Source organism: Chlamydomonas reinhardtii, chromosome 9, assembly GCF_000002595.2.
Source record: "Chlamydomonas reinhardtii strain CC-503 cw92 mt+ chromosome 9, whole genome shotgun sequence".
NCBI classification, from domain to species: Eukaryota; Viridiplantae; Chlorophyta; class Chlorophyceae; order Chlamydomonadales; family Chlamydomonadaceae; genus Chlamydomonas; species Chlamydomonas reinhardtii.
In genome coordinates, this window is record NC_057012.1 from 7906460 (window position 1) to 7929638 (window position 23179).

Here is a 23179-nt window from a genome sequence, read left to right on the forward strand (position 1 = left end):
CTGCAGTCGTGGGGGAGGGGGCCGTTACGCCTGGTAGCACAGTTTTACCGGAACGACCCCCTTGCCTCCCCCTGGCAGAGAGGCAGGCCCCTTTCCTGCTTTCCTTGTCCCTCCCCCCAAAGATGCAACGCAGCTTTAGATAACTAAACTAAGTTAGGAGCAGGGAGATTGCGAGGCGTGGGGCGATGTAGATTGGCGCCACCCCAAACGCACCCCAGTGGTGCACCCGGGATTGGCGCGGCTGAGGAGGCGGAAGTTGTCTCAGCAAGTTGACTCAGCACGCCCCAATTGCAGTTCCGGTACCTCAGTCCCTAAACTTTGCCGACCTCAGCTCATATCCACACAACCAGACACATACTGCAGCCATTTCAAAGCAGAGCAGCAGACGCGATACCAGGTTGCCGACCACTGCTCCACTCGAGAGTGACTCTTGTTTGGTCCAAACTCATCGTGCTCCACTCGAGAGTGACTCTTGTTTTGTCCAAAATCATCGTAAGCAGCTGATCGCCTCGTTGCAAGCTTCCGCGTCGTTGTAAATGGACCCAGCGAAGGTGAATTTCCGCCTGCGAGTGCGAGCCACCCTGCCGACAGTACTTGGCTAGGCATGTTCCCCGTGACGTTGCGCTAAGAGCGAGTAGACAGCCGGCAGCGACTCGACAGCCACGTGAACACAGAAAAGCCACGCCAGCAAACGGATGGCGAGCTCGAGCCTGCGGGCGGGCGCTGCAGCTGCCCTGAGGGTCCTAAGGGTGTCGTTGGATTGGGATTATAAGATGCTGACAGTGATGGATGACATGGTTTTGCTGTCTTGACACCCACACGATGGCGTATTCCTGTACCGAGCACACAGATTCGCCCCTCGTCCGCGTACAACACCCCCTACTGGACCACCAACAGCGGTGCGCCGGTATGGAACAACAACAACTCCATGACAGTGGGGACGCGCGGTCCCATCCTCCTGGAGGTGAGAGAGACTATGTTAGCCGTGACGTTGCGGCCTTGCGCTCCTAGCGCCCCGCCCGCCCTCCCGCCAACCCTTGCATGCGCCGTGTCCTCTGCTGTTGCTGACCCGCAGGACTACCACCTGGTTGAGAAGCTGGCGCAGTTCGACCGGGAGCGCATCCCCGAGCGCGTCGTGCACGCCCGCGGCGCTGCGGCAAAGGGCTTCTTCGAGGTGCGCGGGGCCTGCATAGGGTTCAGCACCGTTGCAAGTTTGTGCGCACGGATTTGCTGAATGATTGCTTGCGGCTGCTACTATGCAGGTGACGCACGACATCTCAGCCCTGACGGCGGCCGACTTCCTGCGCGCGCCGGGCGTGCAGGTGCGCGGGCCAGGGGTCGGAACGAGCTACCCCTCTATGCTAACTCTTTTTGCTGCGTATGGTCCCCTCCCGATCTGCAGTTGATCCTGCCCCAGTTTACAAATGAAATCTCTTAAATCTGTCATACCCCTCCTGCCCTCCTCACAGACGCCCGTCATCGTGCGCTTCTCCACTGTGGTGCACGAGCGCGGCTCGCCCGAGACCCTCCGCGACCCTCGCGGCTTCGCGGTCAAGTTCTACACACGTGAGGGCAATTTCGACATGGTCGGCAACAACATGCCGGTGAGGAGGCATGGGGAGGAGGAGGGAAGGACGGAGGGGCTGCTTGGCGCGCATAAGGCCGCATACGGAGGGCCTTTGCTTGTAGGCTCTGGTAGGCCCACCTTCCGCCGCGGCCCGCGCTATGTATCCACTTCGCCCCACTACTGGCTCTTCCTCTTTCAATGCTTGCCAGGTGTTCTTCATCCGCGACGGCATGAAGTTCCCGGACATGGTTCACGCCTTCAAGCCCAACCCCAAGAGCCACATCCAGGAGGCCTGGCGCATTATGGACTTCCTGTCGCACCACCCCGAGTCATGCCACATGGTGCGTAGTGGCGTGGAGGACGACTTGGCTTGAGGCCGTGTAGCGCCGTGTGCATGCGCATTTTGCCACGGATATCGTCGTGCCCGTCTGCCCGCCTCTTACTTGTCGAGTGCCCCCCCCCTCCTTGACTATTGGGACCTGTTTCATTGGGCTCGGGCACATACCCCCCCCCCCCCACACACACACACACACACCACCCCCGCCCCTGCAGCTGACGTTCCTGCTGGACGACGCCGGCATCCCGCTCAACTACCGCCACATGCCGGGCTTTGGCGTGCACACCATGAAGCTGATCAACAAGGCCGGCCGCGAGACGTATGTCAAGTTCCACTGGGTGCCCAAGTGCGGCGAGAAGTACCTGCTGGACGACGAGGCGGTGATGGTGGGCGGAGCCAACCACAGCCACGCCACCAAGGACCTGTTCGACGCCATCGCAGCGGGTGCGTGCGTGTGTTGGACAGCAAAACGCAAACGCCCCCCAAATGTCGGAGTTACTTACGGATACCCACCAATTACCGAACGGGTGGACGCGCCGACCTCGTTGTTGTAGCCATGCTTACCTGGAAATAGCCGGTGTGTGGGGGGTGGGGTGGGGGGTTTGCGTAGCGACGGCACTGGGTCAGGGTGGGGGCTAGAGGCGCGGTTGGAGGTGGGCGCGTTGCAGTAGTGGTGGCATTGGTAACAAACCGAATGGATAGCTGGGTGGAAACTGGTGTGCAGCAGCTTGCGCAGGCAGGCAGGTATGTGTGTGTGTGTGTGTGTGTTTGTGTTTGTGTTTGTGTTTGTTTGTGTGTTGGGGTGTGTGTGTGTGTGTGTGTGTGTTGGTGTGCGCGCGCGCGCGTGTGCAAGCCCGCGCGCATACCCCACCCAGCCATGTTGTGTGTGCGCCTGATCATCTCCATCCCACATCCGCCCTCGGCCGCCAGGCGACTACCCGGAGTGGGCGCTCATGGTACAGACCATGGACCCCGCGGACGAGGACAAGTGAGTGTGTTCGGCCCAATGGGGTGGTGTGGGTTGCGGTAGTCTGTTGAGTGCAAGTTGCATTGGGCGCACGGGGCTGGAGGTGACTGCCGCTGCATGACTGGCGACGGGGAGGTAGCCGCACTTTCTGTCGTTCAACTCGCCTGCCCTCTTGTCCTGCTCCCTGCCCTACTTTCAGGTTTGACTTTGACCCTCTGGACGTGACCAAGACCTGGCCCGAGTCGCTGTTCCCCATGCAGCCGGTGGGCCGCATGGTGCTCAACCGCAACGTGGACAACTTCTTCAACGAGAATGAGCAGGTGGCCTTCTGCCCCGCCATCATCGTGCCGGGTGAGTGAGAGGTAGGCCAGGCAAACCAGCACAGTGTGGACGGATCGCAGGGTGTGTATGTGCGTTTGCATGTACCGTATCATCGTCGGTTATTTGTTCACTACATTCAACATGCCATGTTAGCCCCGTATTTCATGAGACGGCTACCCCCTTACCCCCATCCCCGCTGTCAGGCATCGGCTACAGCGATGACAAGCTGCTGCAGACGCGCATCTTCTCCTACGCCGACACGCAGGTAGCTGCGCGTGTATGGTGACAACGGGCACGCATGAAATTTGAGCGTTATTTGACTGCCCGCGCATACGTGCGGTCGGCATGCCGGTGTTCTCCATCACGCAAGTGTTGCTACTGTGACAGCCCGTACTATCACCAGTATGCCCTGTTTATGTGCAATCCTGTCGCTTGAATTGCGGCTGTTTGTCCCTGGTGCTCCGCTTCGTCTTCTTGACTCTGCTACCCTCCCCATGGACTTCATAGAATGTAATTTATTCACTCCGTTCTCCATGAACGGCAACCCCCCCCCCCCCCCACCTTCGCCTCACAGCGGCACCGGCTGGGCCCCAACTACCTACTGCTGCCGGTGAACGCGCCGCGCGCCCCCCACCACAACAACCACCACGAGGGCTTCATGAACTTCATGCACCGCGACGAGGAAATCAACTACTTCCCCAGCAGGTGGGGCGGGATCAGGCGGTCGGCGGGGTGGGGCAGGTGGTGCGACTGTGTGACCGACATTGGCCTGCAGGCTCCCGGCTGATGTCTGTGTGCGAGCTTTCGCAAGTCTCGGTATCCGACCAAGCGCCCGCCCACGCGATGCACAGGTTTGACCCGGTGCGCAACGCGGAGCGGGTGGCTGCCGTGTCGAGTGCGCCGCTGTCTGGGCGCCGCGAGAAGATGGTGATCGCCAAGGAGAACAACTTCATGCAGGTGGGCGCCTGATGGGCAATAAGGCTACGTGCATTGACGTGCTTAACTGCTGACCTGTAAAAACGTGTCAGCTGCTTGCTGGTGCTCACATTCATATATGGTGTTTGCATCGGACCCATGTGGCGCAGGCCGGCGCTCGCTGGCGCGCGTTCGACGCGGCGCGGCAGGAGCGGTTTGTGGTGCGGGTGGCGGACATGCTGGCGGACCCCCGCTGCACGCAGGTGCGGGGGCGGGGGCAGCTGGTGGGAGCGGTGTGCGTGGCTTGCCCACCACTGCATGGGCGCACGGCTATTGCGGTGGCTTCCTTACGTGATTTGGGCGGGCTCCCGGCATCCGTGCTCCTTGTCCCACCCCTCCCGCCGCTTCGCTTCTGCACTGCCTCCCTCTCACAGGAGATCCGGCGCATCTGGGTGGGCTACTGGTCCCAGGCCGACCCGCAGCTGGGCGCGCGCATTGCCGCCAAGCTGCAGGGCCGCGGCTGCCTGTAGGTGGCCGGTACAATCAGATGGTATGGCCTGGTGCTGGCAAATTGTGTCAGCTGCCGTGTGAAGGGTGGACACCCTGGGTTGTACAGTGAACGGGACAGTAACCGGGAACATGTTTAGGGAGCCCATCCGATTGATGGTAGGCTTGGCAGGAGGCTGCAGGAAAACTGATCGTCATTAGCACAGAGCGAGGTAGCCCAGGCTGGAGATGATGTGTTGCTGACTGCTCCGTGCACTGCGTAATGTACATGTTGTCATGTAAGCTATAAGCCGCTGCAGTAGAAGCCGAAAGTGGGCTGAGCCCCTGACGTGCTTGAAAAAACGCAACACGCACAAGTGAACATGACGTTGTAGACCCAATATTACGGTACATCTTGAGAGGCTGAGGATGACAGCCAAATCCGGGTGTTGACTCGGTCTCAGCACAACACATCCAATCAGCCAGAGCTATGCTCTCCTGCGTACCACTCACCAGACACCTGCCGGTCCAAACTGCTTGCGGCACACGGTCGCCTCCTTGTGGTCTTGGCGCCTTGCCATCTCCCTTCGCTCCGCATATTCGTACCACCGCCAGGCTGTACGCCGGCGGCCCGGCGCATTGCCGCCGCGGCGCACTGCTGCAGGCTGTGCATGACCAAGCCGCATCTTCACAGTAGTGCATGCCACTGCGTTCAGGGTTGCCTAGTACGTGACCCTCTGTCCATAATACGCGTATTAATACAGCGTACTAGGATTTCTAGTACAGTACGTTCAAATACGTTGCATAATACGCTGGGCCGCGAAAGCCAGGGGGAAAGCCCGTGTAAAGCGGGGGTAACCGGCACGCGTGCCCCAATCGCATGCAGATCTTATCTTGCCGCAATAGTCTTTGATTGGAACACTTGCAACTAAATACAATGTCGCTCGACATTGTGGACAGAGAGAGTGACAGTGGGGATTGCAGCAATACAACACCCGTATGAGTGTTGATATCAATTTGCTTGCATTTCAAGCCCGGCGCCTGACGGCACCATGCTGACACGCCCCATCCTGACACGCCGCCCCACCCGACACGCCCCACGCGTTTCTCCTACACAGCGTATTATACGAGCGTACTATCTTTTGAGGCGGCGTACTAGTACGTAGTACAGTACGTAGTACGTAGTACGCGTACCACGTACTAGGCAACCCTGGCTGCGTTGTTGCCGCATACCGTGCTCATAGGACGTAGTCGTAGCTGAGTAAGCACCCCCAGCCACGCACCAAGGATTCGCTCCCAGGGCCCAGCTACATCAGCTGCTCACTGTCTTTGCTTGCCTCAGGGCTCCTATCTTAATGTCTCCAGACATTAATTGGCCATTATGGCCGTTTCCTAGACATTCCTCCTTGGTGCTAATGTCTGGGGCGAGACTTTGTTGGCCCGGGTTTGGGGCGGGTTTTGTCCGAATTCCAATGGAGAAGCCCCCAAACCGCCATGTGCCCAGGCAAAAGATGGCGGCCACCCGGCCGTCTTTGTTTGTCTGGGGCTAGACATTACCCCAAAAACAAGATACGACCCCTTGCCTCAAGGATTGGCTTGGAATTCATGCATGCTTGAGATCCAGGAAATCTACTGAAGACCACGGAAAGCGCTTCCGACCCTTACTGGCGAGCTCTTACTGCCCGCTATGCGCGTGGCAAACGTAATGTGCTGGCACGTGACGACGGGAATCTGCACCTTCACGAATTTCCCACACCCCTGTGGGGCGGGACGGCACGTCATTCACCTGCTTGTGAATCTCGTGTTGTGTCTGTGGCCCGCACACTTACATGCTCCAGAGATTGTTCCCTACATGCGAGTCATTCATCTACGTGGGCATCAACCGATACCTGACGATTTCTAGGTCTAGCTCGTTCACACGATTGGCCTCGACCCTCTGTAAATCACCCAACCCCTTTTGGGCGGCACCTCAGTGCGAGCTTCAGCTGTTTTAGCAGCATCCTCTGCATTGCGTGCTTACTCGCCCCTCTAGTTAGGTTCTCACCCCTCTAGTAACGTCGCAAACGTAACAATCCAAACCCCTGACCACTCAACCTCGCCACGCCGGACAGGGCAACATGCACATCCCCAGCGACATAGTCTGAACGTGCGCTGCGCTCATCCATAATTGCTGGTCTGCTGCTTACAGGCGCAACCATAGAGCGCTACGCAGGCATCCAGCGGCTGAATCGCCACCTAGGCTTGCCTCGCTAAAAGCAATTGCCTTGCAATCAGCCGACTTACGCATGGGTACTTGTGAAATGCCATTGCCCGCCACCCCACATCGCCCCTTGACCTGCCCATCACACCCACGGAGACACCTATGGACACACACAGACTTGGACACATGCACGCACGCACGCACACATACACCCACACACCCACACACACTGCACATGAACACGCCTTAACGCGCCGCCACGGCTGCTGCCACCCCTCGTGCAGACACGTGGGGGGGCGGCTTGACCGCGGACATGGCCGCCACCGCCGCGCCCACCGTGTCCTTGAGCGCCGCAATCTGGGCGCCTAGCTTCTTCCACTGCGGCCCGCCGAAGGAGGGGTGCGTGGAGCGAGCCACGGACAGCACACCGCGCACACTGTCCACCCGGCCCTCCACCAGCTTGGTCCCGATGGCCTTGACCACCCAGCTCTGCACCGCCGCCGTGTCGCTCACGTCCAGAGCCTTCTGCAGCTCCGCCAGCGCCACCTCACCGTGGCCCGCAGCCGCGCACGCCGAAAGCAGCGCCGTCATGCGCGCCTTGGACAGCACCGCCTCGGCAGTCACACCCGACCCAGCAGCCTCTAGAGCGGCAGGCGTGGAGGCGGCACGAGTGCCTACGAGGTAGCATGCGTGCAAGGAGAACGTCAGGCCAGAAGACATGCCGTCGATAAACAAAGTAGCATGCAGGTAACGCCCCCGCCTCCGACCCTTCGCATACAAACATGCATCATTGCATATGCACAATAGACTCACCCGCCACGTCTCCCGCCAGCACCGCCGCCACCAGCTTGTGCAGCGGGCCGTACTTAGCGTGTGCCGCCAGCGCCGCCACGGCCGGCAGCGGCAGCAGGTCCAGCGTGTAGATGGCGCCGCTGCGCAGGTACTCGGCCAGCGCGCCCGCAGCCGCCTCCGCCAGCTCGGGCGCGGACGGCGAGCTGCCGGGCACCGCCAGCGACAGCGCGGAGCCCGCCAGCGACAGGTGCTCGCGGTTAGTGGGCCGGTCAGCAGCGCCCTGCAGATGCAGGCAGGATAATGTGTCTTCAAGTGCCGGAAGCAGCCGAAGCAACACGAAGGGGTAAGGGGCGAAATGAGCTGCTGTAATTTGGGGCCTTGCCCGCCATGGTATCTCAGAGTATCACGATGTCAACATCGCGCCCGTGCATCGGGCAGATCAGGCAATGTAGATAAGGATAGTTTGTTTGTACTCATCATGGATCTCCAAAGCACTATGCTGCTGGGCTTTGGACAGGCTGCCCCAACCGGCTGCAGTCTTGCACTCACCCGGGTGGCGGCCGCTAGCGCCAGGTACAGCTGCCGCGCGTCGACCGGCGCCAGCTTCCACTCAGCCACCCAGCGCGACGCCTTGCCGCGGACTGTAAGAAGACGGAAATAGGCGCATGCCGTTGTCCTTATACCGTATATGAGGAAAATATAATAACCAGTCCGCTTCAGAAGCAATGCCGCCCTGCGCTCACCTGCCGCGCAGAAGGCGGAGCGGCACTTGCCGCTGCTCTTCGCGGCGTATGCGGCGGCCGCCAGTAGCACGGCGCGCTGGGCGGCGGGCTGGGCGGCCACAATGCCGTACAGCGCCAGCAGCGCGTTCATGCGCTCCTCGGCCCGCTCCTCAGACTGCGGAGGGGAACACATATAGGAAGGACCAACAGTTGCTGTGCAGCAGCTCAGGGGCGGTTGGACGTGCTAACGCCTGGCGGAGAAAGTGGCACCAGTGCGCTCTCGGAACCGATCGCAACAGTATTGTTCATCTGAACACGCTAAAGCGCCCTTCACGCTGTTGATCCAAGGTACTTATGCATCAACACACGCACCTGCACAAGCGCTGCCGCCAGGGCGCTGGCCGCGGCCTGTTGCCGCCCCTCAGGCACGCGGCCCACGGCATGGACCAGGATGCTCGCGCAGCACTCAGCCTCTGCACAGGGGACACGTGCCGTGGAAGGAGAGGCCCCACGCGAACCATGTTCATGCACCTAAGCACGTGCGCCATGCTGTGCTCCATCACACCCAGTAGCCACCTACCCTTCTCCGACATTTTTGAGAAGATAGCGCCCACTTGCGCGGCCATGCGGGTCACGTACTCCTCATAGCGTTGCTCCTGCAGAAACACGATCACGTGTGTCGCTGGCCGAGTGTTCCGACCCAACCATAAACGGCCACCGTCCCTCAAGCGAAGCACGTCTCCGTCGGTACTTCCTTCCGGTCCCGCCGTTGCACCAAGAACGCCCACCATGGCACGCAGCCGCAGTGATGTCCCTCAGCATAAATTCCGCACTCAGACCCACACCGCCGGCCACCACCCCTCCACGCGCCCACACACGACAGCCAGCAAGTCCCGATGTCCCCCGACCTACCTGCACCAGGTTTGTGCAATCATTGACAAACCGATTCGCGGGCGTGTCTGCCAGAGCTGTCCGCGCCTGGCGAAGGAAAGGGCGGCAAAAGCATCGCGGCAGATGGGCGGGTCATTGGCACATAGAGGGGCTGGCGCACATCAATGACGCCTTGACGGGTGATCCGAATGTCTTCAAAAACTACGCATTCACTAAACCAGCACTTGGGGACAAGAAGCAAGACGAGCCCGGGTCGGCGGCGGTCGCAAAGAGTCACAGCGTCCCCGCATTGGCGTTGTGAGCAAGTTTCGCATAAAATGTCCGACTTAAGCACACTGGATCAGCGGGCGTGGGCCAGCCGCCGCGAGAGCGCCCCGAACCTACCTGCCCCTCATTTAGCAGCTCAGCAACATGCTGTGCAATAGCGACGAAGCTATCCTCGTCGGATGCCTCGAACAACTGAAGAGTCATTATAACAGGGGAAGGGACCGGCGCCAAAGCACACTCTTCACTCTGCACAAAGCAACAACGCCACTGTATTGCGCAGCTGTGCAGAATGCAGAAGTGTTAAAGCTAGAAGGAGACGAAAGACGAAATCGCAGGAAAGCAGAACCTTCACAAAGGAGTCTGATCTGGGCCGAGTAGTGCGCCCTCTTCTTTTAGACGTGCTATCGTACTGAAATTCTGGGCCTCAATCATAAGCCCACACGCAATAGAGCCTGCATGGGGCAGCTCGATTCAGTCCAACAATCGGTGTCGTGCCTCTACGTTACTTGCTGCACATTATTTGTTTCTTATCTTATATGTTAGGATCTACGCAAGGTGCTGGAAAAGCGCAGTCAGCAAATTGTTCTGTCGCCCTCTGTCCGATACACTGGTCCCTCTGCGGTCGCTAGTTTTTTTTGCACGAGGCTGCACAATGGCCGAAACGCGGTGTGCTGTCAGCCGCTGCGATTGGGCTCTGCAACTTTCCATGTACGTAGTGTTCCTCTCCTGCGCTGGCTGGGTCCGCGCTTTGCCCGAGTCTGCCGCTTATGTATGGCACCCAGCGATGGTCGGGTTTGACTCGAAGGACTTGCCAACCTGGGAGCACATCCTGAAGGAGGGGCGGAAGGTGGGTTGGGGTATGCTGGGAGGTTGGATGTGCCTAACGGCACGCGGTGATTCCTAGGGTGCTCTACCGCGGGCTCACAAGTATGCCGTCCACTGCAGACGTACACGCCGGGTCCCGGTCGCAAGGCCACAAATGGCTCAGTGCTACTGTCGCAACACCTGGGTGGGGTCTACGACCACCTGCTAAACGAGCACCTGAAATATGGTAAGCACCTAGGGAGGGCACCCAGCAGGACGGCACCAGCACGGGACACGCCACCATGCCGCAGAAGTGTCAGCGTCATTCGTGCTCATGTTTTTCCGCAGTTTGCGACGAGGGTGCTTCGAAATGCAAACGGAAGGTGAGCGTGTGGCGCCGCTCATTCTCAGGAGCTCAGCGTTGCGTAGGGGCATTTCCGGAACACTTTCCCAGCCGGCAACATAGCATTCGAGCATGCGATGAGTGACGTGCTGCATTGCAGGTCTGTGCCATGGCTCGAGGGAGCTGGTGCAAAAAGTATTATGAGCAGGTACGCGCTCAACCCGGGAATCATGCATGGCGCTCGAGACTGGTGCCTTTTCCTTGTGTCACGGCAGGACCACGTGTGCCTTCGTACCAGTGCTTGGGCCACTATGTTTCATTTAGTTGCACAAACCTGCCCCGTACTGCTACCCTCGGGCCCTGACTGTACATTCGTATTTGCCATTGCCAGGATCCAATCCCTTGGAAGCCGGCTCCTCGTGGAGATAAGGAGTGCCCCAAATCCAAGTACGGCATTTGCAATGGTGTTGGCACCTGCCAGTATGACATCGGCGTGTGCCTTTGTCCAGCAGGTGTGTTTGTGTGCATGGTAACATGCTGGGATGAAACACTTGGCTAAATATAACACTGGCGGGAGGAGGGCGGTGCGTACTGCTCAGCCCGCAAGTGAAAAGCACGTCTGTTGATGTACGTGGTGCCTACGTGGTCTGTGTTGGCACCCGCGGCATTTGTGTTGGCACCCGCAGGCTGGCGTGGAGACGACTGCGGCACACGGGACCCACGGCCTTGCACACATCGAATGCGGACGCCTGCCCTGGATGGAGAAAACACCGAGCCGGTGGTGGGTGCAGGGCAATACGTGGCACCAGGGTTGGCCTCCTCGTTGCCACTTGCAGTCCCATGATCTTTCCTCTTGCCATGTATGCTACAGAGCCATGTGGGCCCGGATGGCCGCGACCGCAACTGGTCGGTGCCGGGGTGGACGGCATCACGGTGCGCAGGTGGGTCACACGTGCTTAGGTGGTAGGGAAAGAGACTGCCGTGTACCGTGTATGACATCACACCATATGTGCCACTATGAATGCGACACTACAAGAAGGGACAGTCCGACCAAGCAAGGGTGCCCAGCAACCAGGTCAGGAGGGAACTATCTCCGGCCCGAAGGGAAACCGCCCTCCCCCATGGACGCCGTCGGTCATCGGTACGCACAACACCACACCTGCTGTCTACTTCGCTACCCTTCTCTGTACCAATCCTTGCAGTCCCCCCAGCTGGCTGCCGACCTGCACCAAACCGTGCATTGTTTCTGCACAGAAAACGTGTCTCAGCTGCTACACCGGCATAAGTCGAAGCCAAGCCGAAGACCACCAGAGCCCCACAACCGTGCAGCAAACCATGTCGGCGCACGAAGCGCGGTCTACAGCACCAGACGCAAAACCAGGTACACCGGGCATACAGTCCGGCGACGCCCAATCAAACGCTAGCCCAGCAGTACAAAACCCGCGGATGCGCGAGCACTCAAGACGAAGCAACCGAAAACCGTATCACCGTCACCCGACGCCCACACCCCAGAGACAGGTTCAAGGCGAGGGAGGCGGGGAGTCCACATTATCAGGTGGCACCAGGAACATGCAGTCCCCAACACCCAGCGCAAGAAACGGATGCTGAGAGGGCACCCTGTCCCATCATTTCGGACGAATACCAAGACTAACAAAAGATTGCAGCCGACCCCAGAAGTCGGAGATAACCGATACACTAATACGCAGCACCTGGGACGACGTCAAAGCCCGACCCGCGCGTACACCAGCCATAACCACCTGCTGCCGACCCAGGTCCAGGGCGGACAACGCGGCCAGACACACCACATCCCAAACCGGCGGCGCCAGCCCAGCAGGCGGCTGCACCAATCAGCACGCGTGAAACATGCATCCCCTGACTCCGGCCCGGCACCCATGGCCATGTTCTCCCGCAAAGCCCGCGCCACAACGCAGTCCCAGAAACGGTGCCGGCGGTCCCCATCGCACATATCCATTGCACGACACAGAGGCATCCTCATTCCAGACGCACGGCGATGATCATTCTTCGGAAATGCCCAACATGCATTTGCTGCCACCCGCCACAGCGCCTCCTTGTGGCGGTTCTCCCACTTCAACGTCCACAAACGGGCCAGAGTGCCGGCAAAGGCTCCAGCGGCCTGAGCCGCTTCCCCCTCCGGCACACCAGCAGCCCGCACATACAGCAAATGTTTAGCCCGCAGCGCGGACAGCTGGGAACCCAGCTGCATCACCGTCCCCGCCTGCACGGAGTACTCGACCAGGAGAAGGGGCGGTCCCCGTCTTGCACCCACCCCAATTTCTGGGCCACCTGCTCCAGGGCCCCAGCCACCGCCCGTTGCACGTCTCCGGCCGGGAGCGGCACGAAAGCGGCACTCCCATGAGCCACCCGGGCCTCCCGCGCCGCCGCCTCCCAGCCGGTGGGCAGCAGTGCGACTGCCGCCGCAAAGCGGTCTGCAGCCTGCAGGGGCGAGTCGGGCCCCACCAGCGGGGACGGCAGCGCCCTCCGGGGCCCCCACCCAGCCACAGGCCGCCACACCTTCTTCAGATACAGATCTAGCACTGCCTCCTCAAACCCGTTGCACCACCCCGCAGGCGTAGGCCGCCCGCACCTCCTCCAGCTGGTCAGACGCCGCCACCAGCTGACCCACGTACAGGAGCCCCGGCAATGCAAACAAATCTGCAAACGCCTTGTCAAAAGCCCGATCATTCTCACAGAGCGCCGGATTCGCCCACAGCGGCACATGGGAAACCCAGGGCCCCGGGGCGGGCGGCGCCACCAACGTCACGGGCGGCAAATGAGCCATAGCACCGAACAAACGCAAAAACAGTGCGCAGCCCGGAAACTGGTTTGTTCAGAACGCGCGAATCACCACCCCACAACAACAGGCACAGCGGCGTGGCCGCCGGTTGGCACCTACGCAGCCACGCCTCCGCCACCTTTGTCCATGGCGGCACAAAAGGCAGCAACCCACACGCCCCCAGCACACACCGAACGGCCAGGCCAGCGTGACGTGCCTGCACATGCTGCCGCAAAGGCAGGAGCCCCACGCCACCACAATCCTGAGGCAGCTGCATGATCTCCAGGGACACACCGACCGGGCGGGCGTGGGGGTGAGCGGCATACTTGAACGCACAATCTGCTGCTCAACTGTTCGGTCCTTGCCCAGGTTACTGTGATGAGGACCTAGCCATGTGCTACTGCCCGCCCGGCACCAAGTACGGCCGCGAGCCCGCACCAGCCGGCTCGCCACCAGGCACGCCGCCGGTCAAGGTCGGCCGACCCATGGGCGACAGCTGCAAGCCCAACAGGGTGAGGCCAGGGGTTACGTGGTGGGGCACCCCGTTTTAGCAAGGGCGCGAAGCGCCGGGCACTGACTTGTTGACAAATTCTGTTCAGGATCCGGCCCTCAAAGATGGGCCACGCACGGAGTGGGGCGGTGTGGACCCTGACAGCCTGTTTGGGCCAGAAGGCTGGTGCAACGCGGAGCAACCTCGGCACCAGTAAGTGATTCTGAGGGATTCAGGCGCTGTAAGAGACACGGCTGGATGGTAGGGGATTACCGCATGCCAACTTCTACCCTCATCAATTTCTGCCAAAACCGCGTCTGTTCATGCACACAGCTGTGGCTGCATTCTTGATGGCACTTACGGCCACTTCTGTGATGTGCAATCTGAGGTCTTCTGCTTCAATCAGGTATGAGGAGGCGGAGCCAGCGATGCACATTACATCCCATTATGCTATGACCCATCTTCTTTCGCTCCGTCATTGCTCCGCCCTCTACCTTCTGGTTCTGGGTTATCCAGAGCTTTTGGGTCTTCGGTTGGGTCCATGGGCTACCCCTCGCGCCTTGGCGTCCTTACGTGTGAGATTGCGTATGATTGTTATGGGAATGGTGCAGGAGAAGCTTGTCGTTGCCCTGCATCCTCGTGTCTCTGATGTGCTTGCTAGCTCCTGTCGAAAGCATTCCCCCCCCCCCCCGCTATACCGCTTTTCCAACCATCTTTGCAACCCCCTCAGCCCATTCGTGGGGCTTGGATAAATAAACGTCCCCAACGCCACCACCAATCGCAGTGCTCGGGGCACGGCGACTGCCACCTGGGCTTCTGCAGATGCCATGAGGGCTGGTACGGCATGGACTGCAGCAGGCAGCGCGCGTCTGCCAAGACTCGTGAGAAAGGTGGGCGTCTGATGTGGACCTGGTGTGCAGTTGCCGCCCACCTTACGCTACCTAGGTGTAGCCCCTGACGCTGTGTGGCTCATTGCGCAGGCTACCACGAGCCGGGGGGCGCCCGGCCCTACCTGGAGCACATTGTGGTGGACCCCCCGGCAGCCAAGGTGGGCAGGGCCGGGTGTTGCATAGGCACGTGCACGGCTGCGTGTTGTCTGCCTAATCCACTTTGTGTCAGCCAGCGTTCCATCGTGTTACTGTGCAGGACCCACCGCCGTCGCCCACCCGGCGGCGGCCGCTCATTTACGTGTATGACACCGACCCGCTGTTCAACTCCAAGATGATGCAGTACCGCATTGCCAAGTGCGTCCGGTGCCGGCCTCCCACGTGTACGAGCGTAGTCCTAGGGTCCTCAACGCACGGGCGTGCTGCATTTTGACCCGGCTGCGCCACCCTCCCTCCCCCTCCTCCCTTCCCTGGCTCCCTCCTCCTCCTCCCTACCCCTCGGCAGGTCCTCCTGCGTGTACCGGCTGTTCGGCTACGCCAACGAGTCCAACTTCAACTCGTACGTGTACTCGCTGGAGAGCTACTTCATCGAGCAGCTGTCCATCAGCCAGCATAGGTGAGACCTAGCGCGCAAGTGTGCAATTACGCAAAAACCTGCTAAAGGCTGGTGCACTGTAGGACATGGGACTAGCTGGGCCTGGATCTAAAACACGGGAACCTGGCCCCAGTTCTCCCTGGGTCGCAGTTCGTTCCCTCGGTTCATGTGGGAATGACGCATGGGATTGACGCATGGGCAGCACCGTACTGTGCATGATACTGCCTTCTAGAATCGCATGTTCGCGCCGATGAAAACAACCCACCCACATGCACGCAGGACGTATGACCCCGAGGAGGCGGACTTCTTCTTCGTGCCGGTGCAGCTCACCTGCTACCTGTGAGTGGAGGGTACGCTATATCCTGCAGGGGGCTTTGCCATTTGTGCCAGCGCATGATGTAAACGCCGTGTGGTCGGAATCCTACTACCAACCATACAGGTGGCCGGTCCTTGGCTGGGCGGATCATCCCTGGTTCGGCATGCCGGCAGGTGTGTGTGTGTGTGTGTGTGTGTGTGTGTGTGTGTGTGTGTGTGTGTGTGTGTGTGTGTGTGTGTGTGTGTGTGTGTGTGTGTGTGTGTGTGTGTGTGTGTGTGTGTGTGTGTGTGTGTGTTAAAGAGCACAAGTGTGTGTGTGTGTGTGTGTGTGTGTGTGTGTGCGTGTGTGCGTGTGTGCGCGTGCGTGTGTAACTACGGTTTCCATGGTTGCCTCCTCGAGTCTTGTGAGCGAGTACTCGGGACAACCTGCGGCAGCGAGGCATCCCGCCCAGGCTCACGCTGCCGCCACCACGTGAACCTCCTGGCCAGAGCGCAAACATGCTCTCAGGTCCACCGGAGGTAATGCACCAACCCTTGACCACACCAGTGGCGTCCGCAGGGTCACTCCCGACCAAACACGCTGCAGGGCCCAGTGGATGATCCACCTCTAGGCATGTACTAGGCGAACGATCTACAAAAAGGCAAACCAAGACACGGCAACCATACAACCACACACTGCTGCCCTATGCCTTTTGATTGCCTCTCGCCTATAGGTGAGAATGGATATGGAGTGGACGAGACTCTGTGCCCGGTAAACGTTGTTAGCACGTCGCCGACGCGGAGCATGGCAGCGCATGCGGGTGCACCTCGGAGACGAGGCTGAATGCCAAACGCCCGGGTAGGGAATTCCAGGCAACATATGCGGGTAAGTATACTTAAGGTGACAACTGGGGCAACATCGACCACCGCGGAGCTCGGTAACCGGCGTGGGTATTTGTACATAACTGCGCGCGCGTGTTTGGCGGCTTTACTCCGTTTGTTTTGTGTTTAAGACACACACACACATATATACATACACACACACACACACACACACACACACACACACACACACACACACACACACACACACACACACACACACACACACACACACACACACACACACACACACACACAAACACACACGCCCGGCCCGTGGACTGGTGGACACATCGCGGCGCGCTTTCACTATCTGGGGAGTAACTGGATCCTTTGGGGGGGGGGGCTGGTCATAAACAGCCGACGCGGCCACGGCGGCCGCGAGCGTGCCTGGCCTCGGTGCCGCCGTGGAGTGGGGAGCGGGAGGCCAGCTCCCGCCAGCCCACGGCGCACACACGCACACACGTCCAGCCGTTCTGGGGTAAGCTATATACCAGGGCTCCACAACCTACGCCCGCCAATCGACCCCATGCAGCCAACGCCTCCTTCATATTGCTCTGCGCCCACAGCCTCACCCTCTTTCCCAGCATTTCCTAGTGGGCCGGGAATGGAGGCATGTTCTAGCTTGCTTACTGCACGCTGCCCTTGACATCGCTGTCGCCATTTTCCCTGCTCGTGACATGTGCCTGCTGCCGCCCTGTGCCTGCAATTCCTCTATCACCCGTAGGTGAGTTCGACTACGACCAGCGGGCGGGAATCTGGGAATTAGGCGTGCTGGGTAAACGTTGTTTAGCGCGCCCAGGGCGCGGAGCATGGACGCATACAGGTGCATCGCGGGTCAGGCCGAATGGTCGCCCGTGGGGTTCCAGGCTTATCGCGGGTAAGTATGACTACCTGGGTCACGACAGTCACGCGACGCTCGGTAAATTGGTAGGTATCGGTAAGTAACTCCGGCTGCGTCGTTGGGCTGGCTTTCGTTTCCTTTTCAACACACACACACACACACACACACACACACACACACACACACACACACACACACACACACACACACACACACACACACACACACACACACACACACACACACACACACACACACACACACACACACACACACACGCGCGCGCGCGCGCGTGCGCGCGCTTGATAAGACCAGCGGCGGCTCAGTAGTTGGTATGCGAGGTAATTTCAGGTAAACTCCGTGTGCCGTCGCGTTGCTGCATCGCGTACACTGTCTCTGCGCGTTTTCCCCTTGTGCTCTTCAATACACACGCGACACGCCCGTCGCGACACCTGCAGGCTTCGGGGCTGAGTATTACTACCTACCCGTATGAGACTGGGCGGCACGAGACACAACTAAGTTGTCCACAAACGCAGTCGGCCCCCGGTGCCATGTCATCATGCCATCAGCCAGTTGTCATTCCGATGAGTATTGGCTGGTTGCGCCGTGTGATGGGATCATCTAACTGCTGCCCACTGCCGTCCTGTGGTGCCGCAGCTCACTCCCGCGCGCAGCAGGGCACATACATGTATCTCAAGGTGGGCACGTGGGCACATGCCTGAAACCAGAGTGGCCGTAGTGAACGTGCTCCTTCAAAGGATGCGGCTGGTTTTTTTTGCAGAGTCTGTATGTCTACAAGCACGGTGGGTGCAATGCCATGCTTTATGTGCGCGCGCACCTGCAGGCCAAGCGCTGGGTGCAGCAGCACTACCTGGACTCGTCCGGCAAGTCGTTCTGGGACCGACGAGGCGGCCGCGACCACATCTTCATGATGCTCAACGACGAGGGCGCATGCTGGATGCCGCAGGGTGCGTGGGGAAGGCCTTGCAACCGGGAAGAGTATTGCAGGGCCAGCTGTGAGCTTCTGGGCGTTGATTACATGTGCGCTGTTCTTCCGCTTTGCATCACAATACGGTGAAGTGCCCCGGCCGCTCCAAATCGACGCATAGCCACTAGGGCTGTCAGGTATGCACCTGCTGAGCTTCCACAACTCAGCCTGCCCAGTGGGCCGGTACCCGCCGTGCTTGCCAAAGCCCCTTGCGCCCTTCTCGCTGCAGAAGTTTACAACACCTCCATTGTGCTCACCCACTGGGGCCGCATGGACAACGTGCACGTCTGCGGCAGTGCCTGGGGGTACGACAACTACTCAGCGCCGCTGGACTCCTGGTGAGAGCCTTCCTGCCTGCCTGCCTTCCTGCCTGCCTTCCTGCCTGGGGTGGGTAGTAGTCCATTCCAATCCAAGGACCCACCTGGTCAAGAACGTGGGTATGCACGGGAAATCCAACCCTACCGCTACGCAGTACCCCGGCTTGCCCCTCCCCCCTCAGGCGCCCCGCCCGTTAGTGCTCAATGTACTGTAGTCTTCTGAGTTCTGACGTAGTTTCTTGAACTGTGTGCGGGTCCAGGACTGTGTCTTGCTTCGCGAAAGCAAGTCACCAACGGTGTGACCGCAGCTTCATACTTGTGCACGCATGGCCAACCGCAGGAAGCCATACGTTGACGGGGATTGGCGCAAAGAGTATGACGGCCACCCTTGTTACACACCCGGCAAGGTAGGGAATAATTGAGTGCTTGTTGCCCATCATCATGTTGGGATGGGCCATCCACACTTTGGGTCTTCGTTTAGCCGCTGTCAGACGTCCTATGCACCCGTCTTTGCGTTCAACAGGACCTGGTGGTTCCGTCGCTCAAGGTAAGTCCGGGCCTCAATGGGGGTAATGCGTTACTAGCATGTCCTACCAGGTGGCTAGTAAACGGTCGGATGCATGAGGGCAGTAGCCTTTAACCGCCAGCGTCCCATACCCCTGGACATGCCCACCGCCTCCTGCAGCCTCCCAGCCACTACGCCTCCTCGCCGCTACTAGGCGCGCCGCCCCTTGAGCGCGACATCCTGCTGTACTTGCGTGGAGACACCGGGCCGTACCGGGCGCACTGGTACAGCCGCGGTATCCGCCAGCGGCTGGCCAAGTAGGTGGCTGGTGGTTTGCATGGTCTTGGCGTGTGCCATTTGCGTCTGGGTGGTGATGGTCGAGGACTGGGATCGTTGTGCGTTTAGTGGTACCAGTACACCGGTCTGTGCATCGGCGGAGCACTGTTATGACACTTTCACCGTTATTCCTGCTCAGGCTTGCGTACAAGCACAACTGGGCGGACAAGTACCGCATCTACATTGGCGAGGGTTGGCAGGTGAGCTGGCGACGGCCCTGCATATGCAGCTGCAACCAGCTGCGGTTAGTGTCGCTCCGTCACTGCTTGAACATGGACGGGTCTGAATGTGTTCCCCTCACTCATGTGGCCGAGTTAGCTCGGACAAGTTGCAATGCCTTTTATATGCTACATGTATCCTAAACGTCAGTAAATCAAACGTTTGCGACCGGTCGTGCAAACAAATGCTACGATACATGCTTTGCGCCAACAGACCCTGTAGCTCCGATACATAGTTCAATCTAATATTTTCTTACCACAAAGCCTGTAAAAGTGCGACTTAGGCCCAAAGCGACCCTTTGGAGACTGGCATTGCCCCAGAGTCGAAATCGCGAGGCGGCCTCCTCTTCGCCCAGAACGCGCGTTGACGCCATGCCGTGAACACTTTCAAACCGACGGCAGCAAAGCATGCTGGAAGTTGTTGCGTCCAGGGCGACATGTTTTTCCTGATGTTTTTCAACGTGGGGACACACAGACTAGTATGCGCCCTTGTTCCAATTGCTTTAAGCTAAATACATATACAATAATAGCTTTATCCAGTCCACTAGTTCGAATACGCACGTCGGTTTGGACACGTTTTGGTCCATGCCCACCTGTGCCGACATACACACGCGGGTGGGCTCCCTGTTCACATAAGCTTTGAACCCCCCCCCCCCCCCGACTTCATCAATTTCATTTTTATAGTGTCTGTCTGTTTCAGATGTTTTGGGTGGCCGCTGACGTCTGGGGCCAGTGACCCCCCTCCTGCCACGTTTTGCATCCCCCAACCTTCACCCTCCAAAACTTTTGCCCAATAAGTTGTGAAGCCACCGGACCATCAATTGTTTGTTGTGCACGAACCTCCTGACCAAGTTTGACGATTTCGCAACTTGTTGGGCAAAAGCTATGAAGGGGCAAATGTGCACTTTCTCGCCCATGGTGCCTCCCTTGTGTGCGCTCGCCCTTGCTCTTTCAGATTTCGGGTAGCTACTCGGAGCACCTGGCGCGCTCAACATTCTGTGTCGTTGCACCGGGTGCGCCGAAGCAATGCAGTGTGGGAATATTTACAAGGCCCAGGCAGAGAAGCTGCGAGCAACAGTAGCTTGGGCTGAGCGAACAAGCAGGTGCTGTATGTGTGGTGGTGATTGTACCGTCACTGCCCTGGCTGTGCAACTGCAGGTGACGGCTGGTCGGCGCGTGCAGAGGACGCCATCCTGCACGGCTGCATTCCCCTTGTCATCATGGACGGAGTTCATGCCGTTTTTGAGAGCATTGTGGAATGGGATGCATTTGCGGTGAGCGTATAGCAGCATTGCTAGACACTGCTGTAATGCCATGTTGATGGTTGACGCACTCTGGCGGCCAGTATTCCTTATGTGAAACCATGCACACAATGCAACGTACCTCAGGTTCGCATCAGGGAGGAAGCTGTCAACGAGGATCTCCCCAAGGTGCGGCCCTAACGCTGTTCGCATGTTGCAGCAACACCATTAAGTATACCTCTTTCTCTTGTCCCGCAGTTCCTGCTGTCGTTCTCACCAGAGCAGATTGAGCGCATGCAGCGGCGCCTGGCGCTGGTGTGGCATCGGTAGGGCCTGGCGCGGGGAAAGCCAGTGTGTGTCTCATATTCTGCTTACGTGCATTATGGGGCAACGTGTCACTGCAGCGCGCGCACTTGCCGGGTATTCTGTCAACCCTGATGTGTACCGGGTGCTCCCGCAGGTTTGCCTACGCTCAGGGATCGCTGCTGCACGCGCAGCTCCAGTCGACCTATGGGCACAACCGCGCGGCGCGGCGTGCGGCCCACCGGCCGGCTGCTGGCCTGGCGGATGAGGCCATCGTGAAGGCATCCAAGAACATGGCGGAGTCACTGGGCCATGCGGGGCTGGACTCAGCTGCAGCGGGGGGTGGCGCTGCCGATGACGGTGGGGGCGCGGACTGGGTGGGGCCTGTCGGCCACCCCTACACTCCCTACACACGCTTTCCGGCTCGCAGTGACGCCTGGAACACCATTATGGCCTGGCTGTTCTCGCGCATACCGCACACACGGCGCTGAATAGGCGGCTGCGCGCTGTGCACATGCTCAATGAGACCTTCCAACCCGAGTACAACACCCGTACCCTGGACGCCATTGATTGCTCCAGCTGTTTTGTTTCGGGCAAACCATTACCGCTTCCTCATGGCGGCAACAACTTCCATGCCTAGCTTGGCCCCTGGCACTACACTATGTGTGCAACTCGAGCGTGTCTGGGCCAAGGGGATGCATGGTCGTCAACCTGCCGAAGCGCAACTGCATTTCTTGTACAAGTGCTGGAAGTGCATGTCCATATGCCGGGGCTGGGGCGGGAAGTTGTGCCAGTGTTTCCCACGTAGCTTGTGCTAATTGTCCAAAGGTGGGCGTAGTAAGTGGCTTGGAGGCTGGCCAGAGCACTAATGCTGTGGTCACGAGCGCGTTTGGCCGCCCGCGAGTTCGCGAGATGGAAAGCCCCCGTTACACAGACCGCCAAAGCCGCGCCCGTTTGGCGAGCTCGCCACAGGAGCGCGATTTCATTGTTTTGCCATACTTCCTCAATAGCGCGATTTGTGAGCCGCGAACTCGTGCAGACCAAAGCCCGTCTTCAACAGCGTCTTCAACAGTTTTCCGCAGTTCCCTGGCGTGCCCGTTATAAGTGCGGGGAAAGAATGCCATTTACAGGCGGTGCCCATTGCGAGCTAATATGGAAGCGAGTGTTTTCGGTTCTGGATTTAGCTTCCGTTTTTGTCGTAAGTTTGCTACGCAATAACGCAATGCACTTGTGGGTTTGCCTTATTAGCCTTTTTATTTTGACAGCTCAATCGAAAAACCTTGCATCCGGTCGGACTCAGTGCCGCGACCGCGCGAATTCCCTACATCCCGAGATTCCCGACTCAGCCTAGACACATTAACACCCCATTATTGTTCCTTAACATACGTTAAGCCTTGGATTGGGGCTCAGAGCGTTCCGCGCTGGACATGGTGGACTGAGCATGTGAACCCGACACCAGGACTGAGCATGTAAACCCGAAAGCTTCCCGAATGGTGTCACACAAATGGCTGCTTCTGATTCAAGCCTGTCCAGAGCCCTCCTGGTGGCTGGGGAGATGCCCTAGGACCGTGCCTAGGACGCCCTACATGCACCGTGTGACAGTTCTAATGTTCTTTTCCATGGCCTAGCCGCCATGTCTCTACATTGGGCCCTAGAACAATGCCTGTGCACGAGTGTGAGCCGGCACGAGACCCGTGGCCGAGACCCCACCCACATCCCACCGAGACCCCACATCCGCACCTGTCTTGCGACCCTTTGCGATCAAGTTCCCCATGTGCCTCCCCTTGCCCCGGGAAACCTTACGCAGTAATGGCGCGCATCAAATCGCAAGTTATAGCAGACTTCTGGTCTAGGTTACAATCGTATGTGTGTC

At 59.2% G+C, this 23179-nt stretch overlaps 4 protein-coding genes across 4 annotated transcripts; 2 read left to right on the forward strand and 2 right to left on the reverse strand.

Annotated features, from left to right (window-relative positions):
- The first annotated feature begins 311 nt into the window (after positions 1 to 311).
- CHLRE_09g417150v5 (uncharacterized protein) lies at positions 312 to 5005 on the forward strand. Its single transcript, XM_001696711.2, has 14 exons — positions 312 to 551; positions 851 to 964; positions 1076 to 1174; positions 1263 to 1322; positions 1470 to 1604; positions 1777 to 1908; positions 2120 to 2348; positions 2835 to 2892; positions 3071 to 3222; positions 3396 to 3457; positions 3767 to 3897; positions 4044 to 4149; positions 4278 to 4370; positions 4542 to 5005. Exons 1-14 carry the CDS (start codon positions 537 to 539, stop codon positions 4635 to 4637), a joined length of 1482 nt encoding a protein of 493 aa, XP_001696763.1. The 5' UTR covers positions 312 to 536; the 3' UTR covers positions 4638 to 5005.
- Positions 5006 to 5010: 5 nt separating this feature from the next.
- On the reverse strand, positions 5011 to 5586 carry CHLRE_09g417176v5 (uncharacterized protein). Its single transcript, XM_043066395.1, has one exon. It carries the CDS (start codon positions 5277 to 5279, stop codon positions 5103 to 5105), a length of 177 nt encoding a protein of 58 aa, XP_042921691.1. The 5' UTR covers positions 5280 to 5586; the 3' UTR covers positions 5011 to 5102.
- A 734-nt stretch (positions 5587 to 6320) lies between these two features.
- On the reverse strand, positions 6321 to 9856 carry CHLRE_09g417200v5 (uncharacterized protein). Its single transcript, XM_001696791.2, has 8 exons — positions 9583 to 9856; positions 9220 to 9285; positions 8888 to 8963; positions 8680 to 8780; positions 8329 to 8482; positions 8135 to 8226; positions 7607 to 7865; positions 6321 to 7467 (listed from the first exon to the last, which is right to left on the reverse strand). Exons 1-8 carry the CDS (start codon positions 9667 to 9669, stop codon positions 7040 to 7042), a joined length of 1263 nt encoding a protein of 420 aa, XP_001696843.1. The 5' UTR covers positions 9670 to 9856; the 3' UTR covers positions 6321 to 7039.
- A 158-nt stretch (positions 9857 to 10014) lies between these two features.
- On the forward strand, positions 10015 to 22791 carry CHLRE_09g417250v5 (uncharacterized protein). Its single transcript, XM_043066396.1, has 28 exons — positions 10015 to 10312; positions 10411 to 10516; positions 10618 to 10652; positions 10773 to 10820; positions 11004 to 11124; positions 11299 to 11393; positions 11484 to 11553; positions 13776 to 13918; positions 14006 to 14109; positions 14230 to 14302; positions 14681 to 14786; positions 14877 to 14944; positions 15043 to 15140; positions 15289 to 15399; positions 15658 to 15717; positions 15818 to 15867; positions 18056 to 18096; positions 18243 to 18366; positions 18616 to 18724; positions 19044 to 19110; positions 19227 to 19250; positions 19389 to 19525; positions 19684 to 19744; positions 20718 to 20775; positions 20921 to 21036; positions 21151 to 21192; positions 21262 to 21329; positions 21464 to 22791. Exons 1-28 carry the CDS (start codon positions 10250 to 10252, stop codon positions 21795 to 21797), a joined length of 2532 nt encoding a protein of 843 aa, XP_042921692.1. The 5' UTR covers positions 10015 to 10249; the 3' UTR covers positions 21798 to 22791.
- The last annotated feature ends 388 nt before the right edge of the window (positions 22792 to 23179 follow it).